Below are 19135 nucleotides of genomic sequence, written 5' to 3'. Positions count from 1 at the left end.
TAAGCTTGAAGACATGAGTAATTTATTAGGAAAGAAGCTTATTTAATATTAAATGTTCAAGGACAGAGACAATCAAATTTGTAACAGAAATTCAAAGATACTTTATTTCCATTTCTCGTATACCAAGAAGCTAGGAATTGCTTAGTTGTAAAAATGGGATTCATTTTAGTTTGATTCACACAAATACTAAACATTTATTCTTGTGTTTTAAAGTCCAAGAATGAAAACTTGCAATTAAACACTGAGCAAGCCATGTGTTCAGGTTATGTTTGTTTCTTATCTTAAAAAGCCTTAAAGAAAAAAAAAGGATACAGGACTTATATTCTCAGTAGCATATGTGCTATTATCAACACATCTTTCTGAACTCTGGGAGGAAACACCAGTCCTGAATTAAATTTTATAAAAAAAAAATTTCTAACTCAACTTTATATTTTTCTACGCCACTACAGCTTTCTTTCACCTCATTTTAAAGCAGATCTTCAGTTTAAGCTGTCTTCCACTGTCTTCGCAGACTCTTCATGTAGTAGTCCTATAATGCAAAATTTTGGGAGAACAGACGATTAGACAGCATTAGGAGCATTTTGTTTATCATTTCTCTACACTCGCCCAGTTGTTAGCTGTCACCTTAACTACAAAAACATCACCATTGAACATGACTGGCTTTAGAAGCAATGATGTAGCATTAATGGTTTAATATCAACATTAAATGTTTAAGAGTTCTTAGCATACATAATGCAACTACAGTAACAAATTATGTTGCAAGAAGCTCAATTATCAGCTGTCATCTCCACTGTTAGTTCCTTATTTCAGGAATACAACTAAAGACCTTCTGTAAGAAAGCTATGTCAAGAGTGGGGAAAAAACTTCAAGTTGTCCTTTCAATACAATATTGTAATTGCCTATTGCTTAGCTGCTTCATTTCCCACAAACAATTTCCAGCATACATTCCTGCCATCAACACTGTCATCATTTGGTGGCATCTGTCTCTGCATTTACATCTGCCTTACAAGCCTGTTACCAGGCATTCACTGTTCTGTGCTATGGCTGACTGCAAAGTCTCCTACACAGTAGGAAATATTAAGCACATACCTCTTAAAGACTTGAATTGCATTGAAAGTAACAAGGCGAATATTATGTAGTGTTTATTGCATTTTAAACTCTTTAAAGATATCTAATTCTGGGCAGCACTGCATCCCTACACACAGTTGAAAGAAAATTCCATTCTGTTAACATCAGATTTACAGTATTCACACAATACACAAAAAGTCCTTTTCACTAGCTTCAAAATCAAAAAACACAACAGTAAGCTTAAAGATTACAGGCAACAGCATTCAAACATGGATGTGGGTAGAGAAAGGAGTACCTGGCATGAGTACCTGCTTAGTTTGACTGAATCCTTGATTTTTAATTTGGCTTTTCATGGGCCGCTCACAACACCAACGCTGTGTGAGGTATGGTAGTCAGCTGCAATAATTCATAAACCCTACACTTCCATCAATCCAATGCTACTGGCTCTCGAGTTACAGAACAAACTGCATTAGAATGCAAGGCAATAAAGCAAAAAAACTAGAAACATCCTTGACAAAGAAATACTAGCAGTTTATATGAAAACAAAGTAGTCCAACATGTGCCTCAAATATTAAGTATTTAAGCAAAAGTTTCTGCTGATGTACCAACACAATATGGACTTAAATACAAAATCAGTTCAACCTTTTTTTAAAAAAGATAACAAAATCCCTAAAAATAAAAAAAAAGGATAATTAATTTTTCTATGGTGACTATATTACAAATATGTCCCAAAGAGGCACACTAATGGGGGCACGAGTCTGCTACAAAATAGCTGAGACAAAACAATGTACCTCAAAATGTTTTGCAGGACTACACTGTCATTTCCTTCAGAAGTTTGTCTTCTTACTTGACTTAGTTCCATCTTCATCTGTGCATACTTACGCTGCACTGTTAAACAGTAACAAAAAGCCCTAATCAAAGTTTGAAATAATGCACTTACCTCTGTCTGATCTGAGGTCTTATCAGATCAGTTTTAATTGGACTGAGTGTCACCTTCAGATTTAATGTCTTCATTGGTCCCATTGACCTCATTCTTAGTCTCACTCTCCTTCGAGTCTGTATTTGTGTCTTCACTCTGTTTTTCTCGACTACTGGACTTCACACTACTTTTTTTATCATCAGATCCCCTCTTTTCTGCCATGAAAGAAGACATTGACCATGGATTTCAAAGTAAAAACAAACATTGCACATGTGAGATATATATTGCATACAACATGGGACAGTTACTTTCAATAGCAATAACAGTAATACTCAAAAAGTTACAGAAATAAGCTTCAGACTACCATGCTAGAATGGAGAGGGGACAAAATAAAGGCAGAAGGGGACAGTACAGGGTGGGGGAAGAGGAGAAAGGTCAGACCTGCTAACAGAGGCAGCTACTCAGCTCTCTGTCAAAATGAACAAATTGGGGGTAAAGAGGTTAGGCAAATGTGTAATTATGGTGCATGGCTTCCTTACTTATTATGGGACTCTCTTCTGGTCCCCAAGTTGTGATTTCTGATTGTGTACAGCTTGCTTTGGTTTATAATTCTCATTAATTATGATTCATGAAAGAGAATCAGAAAAGAGTGGTGGGACAATGCTTGACTGCACAATCAAAGAAATTGATACTTGCCAATTAAAAACTAGCAATCTCAAACTATCAAATACTTTGGAAAACAATATTAAGCACTGACAGCTTTGAAAGTGGAGATCAGTGAAAACCAAAATTAAATTTGAAGCTGCACATTTGTCAGCATTAATGCTCAATTTTATAAAAACAGCAGTCATTTATAATCAACTCATTAAAAGGGCTTGGGGAGACAGCTTGGAAGATATATAAAAAGCAATTTTTTTCCAAAGGCAAAGAAACAGCAAGATGTGGGGGAAGGAACCCACAATGTCATCATTAATAGGGAAGCTCACTGAACCATTTGCTACGCTAAAAACTCAATCTTTAAAGAAGGAAGGAAGCCAGAAGTAAAAATATTTCCATGGGAAGAAAAACATTCAGTATTAGAGCTGCGTGCCTCATCTGTAAATTCAGTATTTGCAAATTTAATAAAAATACCAATTCCTGCTGTATTATTTCACACCGTAATATTCAACTCTTGATCAGTAAAGACACTCTGGAGAGAAAAAAAAAAAAATCCAAAAAACCAACCTCTCAGATGTCATCATACAGACCAACATTCATGCTCTTTTTTTCTGATTATTCCCTGCTATCCGAGCAATCAAAATAAGTAATATAAATAGATAGATATATCCCCAGCACAGGAACACACAGATTGAGTACTCTGAAAAAGCTATTTAAAATAGCATTATCACCTAGACTGGCATAGCACACTTTTATATTCCAGGAGACAAAGCAAGAAATTAAGCTTTAAAAAGAGCAGTGACATCCCAACTTGTTTTGTTTTATAACAACGCTACCAAAGGAGAGGGTAAAGCCCTCACAGAAAAACGAGGGCAACTGCCTAATGCCACCAGTAGTGAGGATTCACCTGCAGCAGCACATCCAGTGCAGTGTGCCTGGAGAAAGCACATGGCAACATCACCCAGCTCACTGAAGGACTGAGTCACTCGGGGTCTGTCTGCCCTCGGTTTGCCAACTCCGCAGGTAGATTGCACTCTAACTAACCTTGTTAAAAAGTCTTCTTTTTGTGTCTTAAAGGTATCTCCGGTGCACACGTGGATCCACTGAGGAATAGTAGTCTTGTTTCCCCGCAGAGGACTAGTAGTCAGTCCAATAATCTTATCTTCTGTCCTATGTAGATATGGTAGATCTTAATAGCCCTATGGATGTGCAGTGTGCAGGGTTTTGTTCTGTCTTGTTTGTGTCTTGAATGTGGTCAGGAAGGATAATTTTGTTTAAGGTTAAAAAAAATTCTAATAAATGGTGGTATGAAAGATCAAACTTTTCTAAAAAATTCAGTATTAAAACAGGTTTACCATAGCAAACCTCCAGTTTGCCAAGCAGAACTGAAAAAGTGTATTCAACAAATAGCCCGATAACTTTTCGACCCCTAGAGTATCTGCAAGAAGTTAAGTTCCTCCACCGTATTTTTAATCAGTAAGAGAGAAAGCACATACAATTAGTTTGCTGTTGAAACTGGGTGCATTATTTCAGCTGTGATCTATCAGCCATAATCACATAATACTGACTTTGCTTCCTGATTAAACACATGCACATTCTTCTGATTGAGTTTGTGTGGGCAACTGAGATGTGTTTTGTGACAATTCTTATCATGACAAAGGGAATTGCCTTACTGTTTAGAAAATCAAACATAATATCCAGTATTACTGAGGTGTTCTGGCAGTATCTGCTGAGGTTTAATCACTAACATTAAAACACCATCATAATTATTTTTATATCATTATCAGAATCCAGATTAGGAAAGACAGAGAGCCAAACCAAAGTGGTCTAGAGGCCCATTCCAGTATTAACCCTTCATAACATGAAGGTACTTAGAAAATAATTTTTCTTTTATTAAAACCCCCTATTTATTCCATCTGCTCTGAAATGCACCTTGAACAGTAGGTGCATTCTGTTGGTTTTTATTAAGCTAATGCTCAGCTGGTGTTTATGGCTGGTGGCTCCTTTAGCAAAAGTATCCCTGACTGTGAAATCTGAGTCCCAAATCAGTGCCCCCATTTTTACACACACTTTTTTCTTATAACCTTGGTTGCTGTCTTCTACAATATCTTAGTGAACAAGAAGTCAGGACTTCTGAATTTCCAGTGTTGCACTAATTTAATGTGCAATTGTACACAGGCCTTGGGCACCTGTTCCTTGGGGTTTTTTGGTGTTAATATTCATGTTTATAAAGCAGTCTGAGACTTCCAGATGAAAGGAACTACCAAGCCTTTGCTGCTCACTTTTACAACTGCAGATCAGGGATGGCTATAAAGACAAGTAGATTGTGAAGCCAAGATTCCCAATGTAGTAAGTTAAAATCTAAGTTACCACTGTGCAACAGCCACACACTTCAAACAGATGAATCTCTAAAGCTTTATTCATAACTACCTACCTACAGAGCACATTGCAAATATGAGGATGCAATGGTGTTTACAGCTTCAGTACAGAAATTCAATGTTGCCTTATTAACTACTACTGGGTTTGGGTTTTTTCCTTCCTCCCCTCCTCTTTTATATTTTCTTTTCTATTAAAAGATTTTCCCAACAAAGGGAAAATCACAAACTTCTTTAGCATTACAGTCCTGCTCTAAGGTCTATTTGTGTTTTTACAAATGTTAGGATGGCTCAGTCAAAAAAAGTAATTGATTTTCCCAGGTGGGATTTTCATTGCAGCTCATAGCATCACCTCACTGTTCTCATTTCTGGTGGAAGAAAGTAGCAAGCAGCAAATAAAACAGCCAGCAAGGAAATCAGTCAACTTAAAACTAAAAATACTTGAGATGCTGAAGAAAGTTCACTAGCTCCTCTGTTTATGAGAAGATTAAGGAAAGAACTGAAAAGCTCAAAACTAGACCAAATTTAAATAAATAAGAAAACAGTTATTTATATGCACAGATACACACATTCAGGAGAACAGGACATTCTTGACCAAGTACCAGAAATCTGTTCATAAAGCAGGCAAAAAAAGGCACAGTATCAGGTAGGAACAGTAATAAATGGACAATACTGAATCCAAGTTTAAAGCCTGCACATCATTTCCACTGCCAACGAGCAAGCAACAAAACCCACTCTCTTAGATGGCAAAGGAAAATGAGAGAAGAATCAACACTAAAGGTGCCCCATAGTATAAAGCATATAATTGAAACAGTCCAAGGAAGTCAGGGAAGAGAAATACATGAAGCATTACCAACATTTTGGCAACCAATCCACTGGATAAATACAGAGAAGGGTCAAGCAGACAGGCCTATGCAACCCAGACACATGCACAGAGCACCTTTCATTCCAGAGAACCTCAAAAGTACCTTAGAAACACAATTGTTTCATCCATTACTGATGGTCAGCCCTTGAAGTGGGGTGGCTGTTTCAGACTGGCCGTTAGTCAGCTCCCCACCAGAGCCAGAAGTTTTAGGTTCCTACAGAAGTTCCAAAAGACTTTTAAAGGGGGAAATTTAGCAGTAACAGTGAATTAGTATCTTCTCACAAAATGTCAATCTACAGTGTTCTCACTGCAGTTCTTTGTAATCCTACTTAAAGTTTGTGAGCTTCAGCCTCTGGTGAAGCAGTGAGGCCCCATGAACGCTGTGTCCATGGCATGTACAGCTACAGAACTGTTCCAAGGACTAACACAGCTTTCTGTTGAGACTCACCTGAATACTGACAAAGCAAAACTCACTTTGTTTAAACAACAAACAAAAAAACCAACCAAAAAAAAAGTGAGAAAGGTCGGGGGGGAGAGTAGGAGACTCAGGAGAAGGTATAAATTGTCATTTAGAACATCACAGAGATTTTGCAGTATTTATCTTGGACTGCTTTTACAGATCGGGGAAAAAAACTTAACAGCACTGTTAGAAGGGCAATAAAGGAAACATGATAGTGTTGAGAAGTAACAGATGCTACAGGTGACAAGCCAGGTCAAAACATGTACCTGCAAAGGTAACTGCAAATATCCACTAAGAGCAGGAATCTAAGACATTAGTTAGGAAATGATGATTACAGGTTTATGTTTTTCTAAAGGTAAAAAGGTCTTAAAATATATAAAAATCCTTGCACACTTCATCTGCAGACAAAGTACAACAGGTAAGAGAAGGACACTGGGGTGTAGGTATGCACACACGTGCAGTAATGGGAACTGGAAAGAACAAAATGCTTCCAATTGTTCCAGCAACACACACAACTTCCAGAACCAGCTCTGACTCGGTACTAAGAACTTTCAGTCATTCTTTGAAAAGCTAACAGCTTTTGAGACTCTAAGAAAAGATTAGTTTCAGAACTTGCTACGACCTCAGTCTTTATACAAACATACCTTTTTCTTTTGACTTCCTGTCTTGTTCTCTCTCTCTGCTTTTGCTTCTGTGCTTGTAGGATTTCCGATCCCGGCTTTTCGACCGTCTCCTGTCCCTACTCCGAGACCTGTGTTTCCTTTCTGATCTATCATGGCTTCTGCTTCTCCGCCGGTCACGACTCCTTAACATTCAGAGACAATTTCAAAAATGTCTATCTCAGTTACTGTTTTCTAACTCAGAACATAAAAACAGTAAATAGCAGCACTTTGCAGAAACAAAGTCTTAACATATTGCATATAAATATTTCTCAGTAAGAGGTGGTTTCATATTGCCCTCTTCATTTACTGAAACACTTAACTACACAGCTTAGAAGGATCCACCACCATGAAGTAAAGACCAACTGAAGGAAGAAAGTCTACTTTATGGGAGTATTCTTTATCTGCTGAAAGCTCCCTCACAAAGCCACTTCCACCACTACAGTGTCATCTTCCAAAACTGGAGAGAGGACAGTGACACTCAGCAAAGACTTGCTTGTCCTTAGAACCAATAAGGTTCTTCGCTTAAGAAGCAAGATCAAAGTGAGCTAACAAATCAGTGATATGACTCAGGCTGACAGATAATTCCCCACAAAAATTTCACCTTTTGCAAAGTTACATGAAATGACTTAAAGGACACACAGATACACACACAGTACCTGCTTCGCCTTCTTTCTCTGCTTCTTGACCTTTTGTGGTCTCGTGAGCGGCTGCACCTCCTGTCAGAGGTCCTGCTGGAATGCCTGCTCCGGGAGCGGCTCCTTTTGCGCCTCTCTCTGTCACGAGCCCTCTCCTTTTCCTTCTCCTCCTCCTCACGCCGTCTCTTCCTTTCCCGCTCTTCTCTTTCCCTCTCCCTCTCTTTCTCTCTCTCTTCCCGTTCTAGCTTCTCTTTTTTCAACCTTTCATCACGGTCAGGCTCTTCTGTTCTTTTTCGTAATTTTTCCTTAAAAACAAGTTCACAGTTAGAAATGAAGATTTCTCAAGATACTTAAGCTTATAGATTCTGAGGATGTCAAAGCCTAAACTGTTAAAACAGCTCACAACAGTTCAGTGTTATTTTCCAAACAAAAGACAGTGCTTCCTAAAATCCCTGAAATGAAAATCCTTTGTCTTGCAGAACGTTTTTTTTGTTTGTCACTCTCAAGAACAGAGGCCACACTACATTTCTTTAAAAAGGCCACAAAAATCCCCACCTGAATTGACATCTTTGCTTGTATCTAATGTCACAACAAATTACATCAGTGAAAGCACAGTGCAGGATTCCATTTCTTGGAATGTTTCACCTTCTCGAGAAAATCCACTGGACAGCCTTTTATTCATGTTAGGAAGCCTCCAAGCATTTTTCATTTCAATAACTGGAAGAAATACTTACTTTTAAATCTTCTACAGTGGCTTTTATTTTGGCATAACCCATGTGCTGCTTTCCCATCAAGTGGTCATCTACCCTGGACTGTGCATCTCCTACAATTAAAAAGGCTCCACAAACTTCACAAACTTCCATTTGTTTTTCCTGGGCTGCAAAGCTCTCAATTGTCTGAAAAAGAAGAATATTTGATAAGGCAAGAGAAAAGTTTTAGTCAGTGAAGATGTTTAGAACTACATTGTTACTGTTATCAAATCCCAGGCTCTACTGAAAGCTGAAATCACATCTGCCTGCTTTGGAGCACTGCACCCATCACAGTAAACAGGAGAAAAGAGGCCACCCTATGCTCATTCCCATATGGAAGGGCTCCATGAAAAACCACAGAACCATTACTCACTGTATTAACATGCACACAGTCATATAATATCTTGCAATACCAGAAAAACTGAAGTTTTTCTTTTAAAGTTTTGTTTTTCAGTTTTAACATTTCTTTGGCAGCAACTGGAATGTCAGGAGCTGCAGCACTACCATGGAATATATCTCAAGGAATCAAAAGGCTAGAATACCCCATGAAGAAAAACAAAACTAAATACTGGCTTCTATTTAAAAGTATGGTGGTCAAACCACTGTTTCAACAGACATATGAGAAGTACACTGAAATTTCAACATAAACCCAGGTGATTACTGCTGTGCAATGTCCATCAATCATACCACATGGACATAAACACACTGCATGCAGCATTTAAGAGTGCTTAAAAAATAAAACAAGAATCTCAATTTGAGCACTTCATGAAACACCAAAACAAAATCTTTAAACTTAAGCTCCTTTGTATTAACAAGAACTTCCCAATTAATACATTCCCTCTGGCTTCTGTAGCTCTCTTAAGAGTCAGACAGTTGCCTGTCTCCAGTCACAGCCCTGACCCAAGGGCTTTCTCTAACAGTCACACTGGCAGTTCAGTAAAATTATATTGCAGAGGCTACAGGGCAAAGTTTAACTGGCATCTAAACTAGAGGAAGGTGCAAGCTCTCCTCCAGGACTGCTGGGTGAATAATGTCACAGTGTGTGTGCAGGAAGCCCACTCTCAAGGTAGAATGCCTGATCAACACACGGGATTAACACAGCCAAATGTCCTGTTACTATGTAATAAATTCTACACAGACCTTGCATGCCTTCAGTGGAAGGACAAGGTTGTTCAGAATGTACTGTGCACCAAATTTTGCTGTCTCACAGAACTATGAACACATTACTTACTGAAGTTGTAGACCTCAGCAATTCTCTCTCTTCCTTTAACTGTTCAACAAGTTTCATCATTCCTTGTGCTTCTTCCACCTTTCCTTCTGAACCCAGTTCTTCAATCTAAAAGGCAATAAAAAAAAATTGAAGTTTAATTTCTGCTCATGTAACAAAAGCAAGAGATCTCTCTTATGGGGGTTAACAAAACCCTCACCTGTTGAAGGAGTACATCAATTTTGTCAGTTAACACCTGAATCTTCTCCTCGTTTTTACCGGTAGGGCCCGCTCCCTGCAAGAGTACAAGAGTGAGTTGGGGCTTTTTTCTTTCCTTGTTGGGTTTTTTCCTTCTTTTGCTAAAATTGCTTGAACACACAAATGTAAATCTTCTCATATTCCAGAGACATTTTGGGAATAACCTCCCCCTGGCCTCTTCTCCCAAGAGAAGCTACTAATAGTCTAGTCTAATATAAAACACTCCTCAACACAATCTACTCCACCTTTGTTCAGTCTTATCACACAAATTCCTCCCCATTCAACAAAAATGTTCAAAGTCATGGCCCATAAAAGGTAAGAAAACTGTATTTAAAGTCCTAACTTTAAACTCTGATATTCCCATGCAGCTATTACCTATCTCTGCAGACATTCAAGTATGACTTAAAAGTTCTGTGGGCTTTGAATTTCAAATTGAGTGTAAAATGTGAAAAGAATCTCACTTCAAAGATGCATTTGTTAGCTGTGTCCTCTCTGCAGGCTGCCAGAAAAGACTTACTGCTGCCCTCCCACCTCTGCTCTGCTCCACAAGTGGTATCTCTCAACTGAATACAGCCACAGCTCCTTCTGAAGCAACTGGACTTTGTACAGAACAGCGAGGTGGGGCAGCAGAAAGGAGCAAGGCTGTCCTGGCAGTAACAAAACTCAGAGCACTGCCACAGCCACTGCTCCAAATCCATCAGGGGATAAGGATACAGTGAAGGGAAGGAGCAATGTGCACCAAGTGGAGAGCAGACAAACTGAGGTTGTGGGGGTAAAGACAGCACCTGACAGGCAGAGAACAGACACTCATTCTCAGGAAACAAGAGACTGAGAACAGAGAGAGCTCTTGCTCACTGTGGAGTCACCTGGCTTGTCCATTAGTGCCAGATGCGATCTGCTGGCTAACAGATGAAAAATCTTATTGACCAGGAATCTTCTGGATAACAGAAAGTTTTACCTGAACAGACAAGACCCTGAAGATGCTGCTGACAGGAAAAGCTGCCTCAGTGACTCTTGCAGACTCACCCCAGAAGACTGTTGGTTCTGTGACAGTGCCAAACGAGCGTGGCCCCTCCGGATCCTGCGCTCCACCTCTGCAAGCAAGCTCTGCAAATAGCGCAGGAAGTCTCTCTCATAGCCCACCTTCATAAACCGAGAGCTCTTCTCGTACCTGAGAAAAGATTTTCCAAATCAGAGTTCACATCAATCCATAACAGATGAAAACTAAGTAACAAGACACAGCATTATAAATTCTTGCTCACAGTAAGAAAACATTATATAATTAACTAAATTTTTATTTAAATAAAATATAAATAAAATTACACAAATAAAAAGAGTAAGTAATCTGTAATGTTTAGGTTGCTAATAACAAATTTCAAAGATACCAGAGACTCTATTTGCTTTAACATATGAAACAACAAACTTACTGTTTGCGCAGATTTTCATCATGAATTTTTTCACAAGGACCTAAGAAGACAACACAAAAAGCTTAAGTTTGCATTCCTGAAGGTTGTATTCATATTCCACCAGCATTTTTTTGTGTACCACGACAGAACAGGGCTGTAAACATTTCACAAGGACTTTTAAGCTCCTGCCTTTCTGCTTCCTTTGCCTGGAGCTTGAAAGACACATTATTGAAAAAGAATGCCAACATCATTTAGTAATTGTAAAACCAAGAGATTCTACATACAAAGTCTCCATAAAAATAGAATTTCCAGATCAAGTTTTACATCAGTAAATACAAAGAAACAATGTAATATCCTAAACACCTGGGGCTTAAAAAAATAACAAAAAAGAAAAACTACATACAAAGGGTAATTTCCTCAGGCACTTTCTGATTTCCAGGGTTTTCTGCAACACACTGGCTACTTAAAACATAGATCTTTGCAGTGAATGAGGAGCTATGTGCCCTGAGTTCATGAAGGTGGCTGTGTGAAAATTCCTCATCTTCCCCAGACTCTCAAACTCTTCAACAGACTCAGAAAGTAACTAAGACAAGAAGTCTGGTTTTGCTAAGTTACCATCTCCAAACTACATGCTACACATAGTTATCACTTGAAAACTACCAGTAATTTAGAGCTGATCTTCAGAAATAACTATTACAGTAAGTGGGTCTCTAAAATAAAGCAGCTCAGTAATGTATGCTCACACAAAAATAGGTCAAATCCCTCCCCAGGAATAACTCAAAGTAGAAACTGACACTTGAGCAGGAGAAAAGCACCCCACATCCAGTCATTTAGCTTACGCAGCAAGAAAAAAGTGTTAAGAAGGTTTTTTTTCATTTAGAAAAACTAGGATCTGGAATAAATATTACTTTTAGCATACTGTATCACTGGCAACGCTTGAAATGAAAAAGTAAATTTAAAAAAAAAGTGTTTTGACAGAGGAATTAACAATAAAAACACAGTTTGCAAACAAAAGCTCAACTGTAATTACTTTTAAGTGAATAAAAACGTCATGGCTTGTAAACTTACCTAAATCAGAACGGGTATTTGTAAATAATTCAGCTGGGCAAAAGCCACAAAGGTAGTATTTGCAAACCTGACAGAGAAGAAAGAAACAGGCATCATTTTTTGCCTCCTGAATTGAAAATTTTATGTGATCACTTTTATTTCTAAAACATAGTGAAAAGATTTCCTTTGAACACAGTGAAATTTCTAAAAGTGTTACACACCCTCTATATTTTGTGGCAGCAGTAAGCGCTACAAGATGCATCATGATGACAAAACACCAAAAATCTTACTTTTCCTTGCAGCAGTAATGGTTCTTAATTTACCACTAAATATTTAAGTGCCATCAATTTATAAATATAAATATTTAATATTTCCAAAGGAAAGAAATTAAACCAGACTGGACTATTTAATAAGTTTCAGTGAAATTCTGAACGTGAGAAGCCACAAGAGGTGAGAACAATTGCCATGGAAGCATGGAACAAATTCCTCTGCTTGCCTGGGACAGCTCTGTGCTCAGCCTTCACTTCCTCAGAGCTACTGGCTGGAGAACTGGAGCCACCTGCACTCAAATATCCTGCCCAAGGGCTTTGATGGCAAATAAAAGACTGAGAATTATCCAGAAGCTTTCCCCCTCCTATGCTTTCACAATTCCCCACTTTAAGACACACAAGAAGACATTATACAACTCTTCAGGCAGAGAAGACATTCATTTTAACCTGGTTTGCTAGAAAGGGTTTGGTTTGTTTCTGCACAGTCTGGTTTTATGTTGAATCAGGCTCTTTTTCTGGTAACACAAGAAGACCACCAGAAAGTTCAAAAATCACAAACTTGTTACTCTAGTCAGTAAATAGTTAACATATGATGGGATAAAACCAGCTTTTGTTAAAAAGATTATTCACTCTCACCCATGAGCTTAGCTAGTCAAGTTGGTCAGTTCCTGAAGTCTGTAACACAGAAATATCTCCTGTCTGTCCATCAGAACAGCCATAAGAATAGAATCAGAAATGCTTTCATCCCTAACTTCATAAACAATCTTAAATACCTTTTCACTAGACCCTTCACACAGATGTGCCTGCCATTTATTAAGGTGTAAATCCAAAACTAGCCTGGACATTTTTCCAGCACTTCCTTTATGTTACACCAGTTTCTAATTTTTGGCAAGTCTAATAACTGTGAATGCATCACAGCCTAGCCCTAATCCTCTCACACATCCTGTGGACAAACACTTGCACTATCTTATCTCCCAAGATACAGACTGAAGTATTTGAACAAACAGGGGTGAGGAGAGAGGCTCCAAACATCACCACCTCACTAAAAAGCCTGTGATACCCATTGGTCAAATCAGATCAGCCTGATTTTTTTCCAAGCTAACTGCCAGACTGCAAATCGGGCAATGGAAGTTAAAACTCTACTGACTGCTTTACAGATTACTCAGAACAACAATCAGGCCTTCTATTAACAATCCATGGACAAGAAACACAAACAAATCTCTTATGCAATTTGAATATTTCTCCCATGATCCAGGTTTGGACACTGGACATCTGAAGCAGTTTGCCAAGAATAGTTAAGAAAATGTGTGAAATGACCTTTTTTTTTTCCTTTCTCAGAAGGAAAGAGAAAGTTACTGGACAAAATGTGGTTTCAGAACCTGCTCTTCTCTGAAAGTTGCAATATTCCTTGTTTTACTACAGAGTTGCTTCAAAGGAGCAGCTTCTGGGATGGATTTCTGTACTAGTCCATAAAAATAATTTCTCTATACATTCTCTTCTTCCATTTTCTCATACTCACATCCAGGTGTAAGGATCAGTGGAAAGACACTTTCCAAAAAATTTCAGAGATTGATTAGACGATTTCCTAAGACACAGAGAGCACAGTAATGACAGCCTGACCATACCACACTGTTAAAAGGGATGTAGAGTATCTTCTATCAACAAAAAAGTTAGGCAAACTGGTCTGTAATATTTTAGAAACTAGTAGTAACAAAAGAAGCAAAGGTAATTAGAAGTATGATGGACAAAACAAACCAAAAACCCACCCTCAATGAAAACCAGAACTACAATTATTATGAAACATCACTACTAGGAAAATTGCAGACAAAATTACAGACAAAAATTGCAGTAATCAATGCCATGCCATACACTGTATTAATATTTATATATTAAACCCCTCAAACAAACACAAACCATATCAAACAAAAAAAACCTCAAACCCAAAATAACGACAAAACCCACACACACACACACCAAAAAGTTGCCATGATTTTCTCCTAGCAGCCCTAGATGCTGGCACTCTGGCACTAGTATGGCACTCAGTGAATGACCTGACATGCTCTCCTAGCCTGCAGAGAAATACTCACTTCAGACTGGTTCTGACCCTCTCACACCTATTTCACTGTGCTCTTCAAGTGGGTTTGCTTCAGCAGGAAAACACAACTTGCTGGAATTCTGCAGAACCTTGCAGGTATCATTCCAGCTCAGCTTCACTGAGTGCAATGTCTGACTTCCCAGGCTGAACATCAGCTGCACCTCCCATCAATCCCAAGCAATCAATGGTGGGTGGGAACAGTAAGAATGGCTTAAGCATCACAGAACCACTGCAGGACTGAAACAGAGGTGGGTGATAAGCTTCAGCCTGCATCACTCATCCATGGCACTAATCACAAGTAATATGAAAACACAGTCTATTACAGGCAGTTACCTATGCAGGTAACAAGCATTTTATTCCTTTCTGCAGAATTTTTTAGTGAGAAGGTGCAACATGAAAGTGCCACAGCTTGGGTCTCAAAGCCCCTGGGGGCTCACATTTTGATAAGACACTACAACAAACAGGGATGCCTGGAACTTCCCACTTCATCATCACAAATTCACTAATCCCTGAAATCTCTTGAGGGTGGGAAACTTGTATCCTTCACATCCAAGTCCACTAAGTTAGCAGCAAGAATTGCAAGCTCAGTTGGAGTTTGGGAAGCAGTTCAAAGCTTTCCCACATAAAGAAGCTATTGACAGCTCTATATTGTTAGTGCTTCTATACTAACACGTTTCTCTTCTGCAAGAAATTTATTTACTGATGGAGAAGTATTTCTCTAACAGTAATAAACAATTACAAAAGTAAATTCCTTTGGGGAGACAATTCCTAGTAAAAAGGCTGAGAATAAAATCCAGCAGACTGTGGATAACACATCAAAACTAGTAAATTCCTTCTCACAGCTGACTTCTTTGAATCCATTAAAGCTCACACGCAGCAGACATTTTAAGAGCAATGCCCGCCCACCCAAACCCAAACAAACATCAGCCTTTCTCCCAACCCACTCTTAAAGATAAATGTTATTTCTTTTTAGAAGAATATTAGTAATGGAAGGTTACATCCTTTCCCTTCATCCCCTGGAGGATTAAGTCCTTAAATTCCACCTAGATACAAAGCAATTTAGGTCGCTGGTACTTTAAAAGTAAAAGCACAACACATCACAAATAGCTAAAACCATCCAATCATACTCTGAATACAAACCTGCATTTTGAGAAATTGCATTATCAAAGATGATTGCTCAGGCATTTCTCTCTAACAGCTCTTCACCCCTCTCTACTTTCTGAAAAACCTGAGTCTGCCTTGAAGAAGCATCAAAATTTCAAACCTTACAGGAGCATGGGCAGCCCATGCTGGGCTGTCTCGTGCCTCAGAACTCTTATGCAATTGCTATTTCCATAAGAACTTACTTTGTGCTGGTGGCACATTAAAACAGGAAAGTGTGAATCAATAAAGAAAAATATAAAACATATTAAGATATACTAGTAAGCAGAAAGACTAAAATATATGATACTAATAATTTCTTCCTGCACATAAAACAAAGCCTTTTTGCCAAAATCAGAATTGATCACTTAAGGACTGAAATATACCACAAGTGGGATTCCAAGTTTTAAAGATTTAATCATGTTGAAGTTTTGAAGTAAGAATTTAGGCTCTACAAAAGCTTTTATAATATATGATCGACATGGTTCAGTGGCAATGCAAATATATCACACACTGAGCTCTCACACCCTCTGCTTCCACACTTTCCACTTTCACCTGGTATTTCACTGCACCCTCCAGTTTCTGATAACCACATGAATGCAATCTCCAAATGATAGGTAAAATACAGATGAGCTTCCTGTGATAACCTTCCACCTTCAAAACTGATGAAATGTGACACAAAATCCTACACTTTGGGATCGATACAACATGCTGGCACTGAGCAGGCTGCATGTTGATCTGCATCTAATCTCAAAAGAAATTACATTAGCACATGTATTTCACCTGAAAAGCAGGACAGCAGGCAGAGGAATTAATGTCACCATTTGAACCTTATCTGCATTTCCTGTCTTTTAAAACATGTCAGCATTGCAAATTTAATCTTTAGGTGACAAAGCAAGCCAAACTGAGACACGTGTTTAACAGCAGTAATTGCTGGCCACAGGAACAGTTGACCACAGGAACCCAGGAAAGCATTCTTTGCAGAAAGGTTGTATTTCATCACAAATAAAAGCAAAAGTAGAGCACACAGCAGCAAAGCCTGCAGGACTGAAGGCTCTCAGATGCAGGAACAACTCTCACTTTCTGAACTGACAGAACTGAGAAGGAGAGACAAGGCCCTGTTTCTAAAACAACAAAACTGAAGAGCTTAGAGACAGAGTGCTTTGGTTACAGTCAAACTCCTCGGCCTAGAGCTGTAAGTGAAAAGAAAGACTGATAATATTCTGTAATTTGCTCATTTGAAGATGAAGAAAGTAATCTGAATTTATTAAAAGTGAATGACTGGGAAAACAAAAACCAACTAAGAAGTCTTTCTCAATGTAATGAATAAACCAAACCAATCCCCTCACCTGTTCTACCTGGACCAACATGGCTCAAGCTAATCACATATTTCATCTGACTCCTCCTAATTTTAAATTCACAATCAAAGGAAAATATTTAACTGAACACCTAACTGAATTATTTTCTTAATGAAGTAAGTCTAGAAACACATAAACAAGGTCATGAAAACTTCCTTAACTCACAATTTCTTCCTAACCTGCACTGCTTACCCCCAGAGCAGCATTTTTCAAGGGAGGGAATGGTTCCTCACATTTGAAAAATCTAAGGTAAGATAGGAATTGGTCCTAAGAGAATGCAAATTCAACCAATTCAAACAAGTATTATCCTCCTTTAAAAATGACCTAAATCCCATATAAAATCATGAAATCATGTCTTTGATTAAGATGCAATTTCGAATAGCAGAACTCAAGCATTTCTCCCTCCTCCCAAATAAACAACACCCCAAGTAAATACAAAGGGGGGGGAAGAGCTAAATGCTTTGTGCAGAATTTCCTATCACTTAAGTGATAAATGATTGTGAAACTTTCTTTTAACATATGCCATAACTTTAAAAAGGTATAATGAAGGGGAGAAAACAAAACTTAAAAATTCATCAGTGCTCATCTCTCCCGGAGCAACACAGGAACTCTGTAGGTACCACAGAGTTTGCCTGAAACAACTTATAATTCAACTATGGTGACCAAAACTAACTCATCATTCATTAAAGCTCAACCAGCAGAGAAACTCCATTTAATAGTAACAATAACAACAATAAAAACAATAACATTGTCTTGTTTGGGCTACTTATTGCAGAAAATGAATGAACACCACATTAACAAAAGTACGTAAGCACTCCTAAACAGTTTTGTTTAGGTTAGTGTCCGTCCCCCTCCCATAAGCAGATTTCTGTGAGTGAGGAAATATGGAAAGAATCAAGCTTTTCTTAACGAAATCCTCACTTTCCAAAATATTATGGTTTTTCCTAGCAGTACAACCTCCAGACATTAAAGTCGGTAAGCGCGTGTTCCTTCTTCCTCCCCCCAACAGCACCGTCAGGAACACATCCCGAGACATTTATCTCCCAAACTAGAACATCTGCCTCGCGTATCAGCAGCTTCTACTGAGAAGTGCTGAACCCCTCTAACCGCCCCACCTTATTTTTGTGTTTTCCTACGGGTGACCTCCGCCACCACCAACCCTATGGAAAGCGCCGTTCGCGTTAACGGCGGCCCCGGCGGGCACAGACACCAAACAGCGGGGCTGTCCCTCCTGTTGGGATCCTGTGTTGGGATCTTCCTCCTCCTCCTCCTCCGCGGGGCTCGGCGCTGTTCCCGCGCAGGGCCGGGCCCGGCTCGCCCCAGGCCGCCATGCAGGGCCCAGCGCGGAGGGCGCGACCCGCACCCCGACAAAGCACGCGGAACCCCCGCTCCGGCGGGCACCTCACCCCTTCCCTCTTCCCCCTCCCCGCAGTTTTCTCCAGCCCAGAGAAGCCGCCCATGTCTCTCCAACAAACCCCCGGCCCCGCGCAGTGCGCGAGAGAAACGAAGGAGGGAGGTGAGAGGCGGCCCCGCTGCACTCACGCTCTCGTGGTCCCACCGCACGTTGCTGCGCTTTTCATCCGGGGCCAGGTTCCTGTCCCGGCCCATGAGCTCATCGAGGAGCTGGGCGGCCGATATCATCGTGAGCTGCGGGCCGGATCCTCCTCGCCAGACACCAGCTCAGCCACCTCGCCCCGACCGCCCGCGCCGCGCCTGACAGAGACAAAATGGCGGCGGCGGCTGGCCCTGCCCACAATGCACCGCGCGGGCCGGGCCCGCCGCGCTCCGCTCCCTCACGGCGCCTCCGTCCTGCCCGGCCCGGCCCGGCCCGGCCGCCGCGGGAGCGAGTCCCGGCCAACAGCGGAACGCGGAATGGCAGCTGCGGGGGGCTCCGCGGGAGGGGCAGCGGCTGCCGCACGCGGTGTCCTGCCCAGTGAGGTGTCATGACCGGTAGTGCCCGGCTCC

The 19135-nt window shown here is 39.9% G+C and overlaps 1 protein-coding gene across 5 annotated transcripts; it reads right to left on the bottom strand.

The window, feature by feature from the left end:
- Positions 1-18924, bottom strand: LUC7L3 (LUC7 like 3 pre-mRNA splicing factor). Of its 5 annotated transcripts, none has more exons than XM_033076424.1 (12): positions 18713-18923; positions 12330-12396; positions 11283-11322; positions 10882-11026; positions 9818-9892; positions 9622-9726; positions 8376-8537; positions 7663-7946; positions 6989-7149; positions 2062-2202; positions 1860-1956; positions 1-1442 (listed from the first exon to the last, which is right to left on the bottom strand). In XM_033076424.1, the coding sequence occupies exons 1-12, from the start codon at positions 18809-18811 to the stop codon at positions 1418-1420; spliced, it is 1401 nt and encodes a 466-aa protein (XP_032932315.1). In that variant the 5' UTR covers positions 18812-18923; the 3' UTR covers positions 1-1417. The 5 variants fall into 5 exon arrangements, with proteins under 5 accessions (XP_032932315.1, XP_032932316.1, XP_032932314.1 ...); XM_033076425.2 differs by having other exon boundaries at positions 1-529; XM_033076423.1 differs by having other exon boundaries at positions 1-1956.
- Positions 18925-19135: the final 211 nt, after the last annotated feature.

Source organism: Catharus ustulatus, chromosome 20 (genome assembly GCF_009819885.2).
Source record: "Catharus ustulatus isolate bCatUst1 chromosome 20, bCatUst1.pri.v2, whole genome shotgun sequence".
Lineage (NCBI taxonomy): Eukaryota > Metazoa > Chordata > Aves > Passeriformes > Turdidae > Catharus > Catharus ustulatus.
This window is presented reverse-complemented; position numbering and strand designations above follow the sequence as displayed.

What these genes read in the sequence shown, in the direction of transcription:
- LUC7L3 (XM_033076423.1), bottom strand. Translation starts at nt 18,811, where the DNA reads ATGATATCGGCCGCCCAGCTCCTCGATGAGCTCATGGGCCGGGACAGG. An exon ending in GATGAAAATCTGCGCAAACA is followed by an intron (nt 11,027 to 11,282) that starts GTAAGTTTGTTG and finishes ATCTTTTCTCAG; the next exon opens with GTACGAGAAGAGCTCTCGGT. An exon ending in TTGATGTACTCCTTCAACAG is followed by an intron (nt 9,727 to 9,817) that starts GTGAGGGTTTTG and finishes ATTGCCTTTTAG; the next exon opens with ATTGAAGAACTGGGTTCAGA.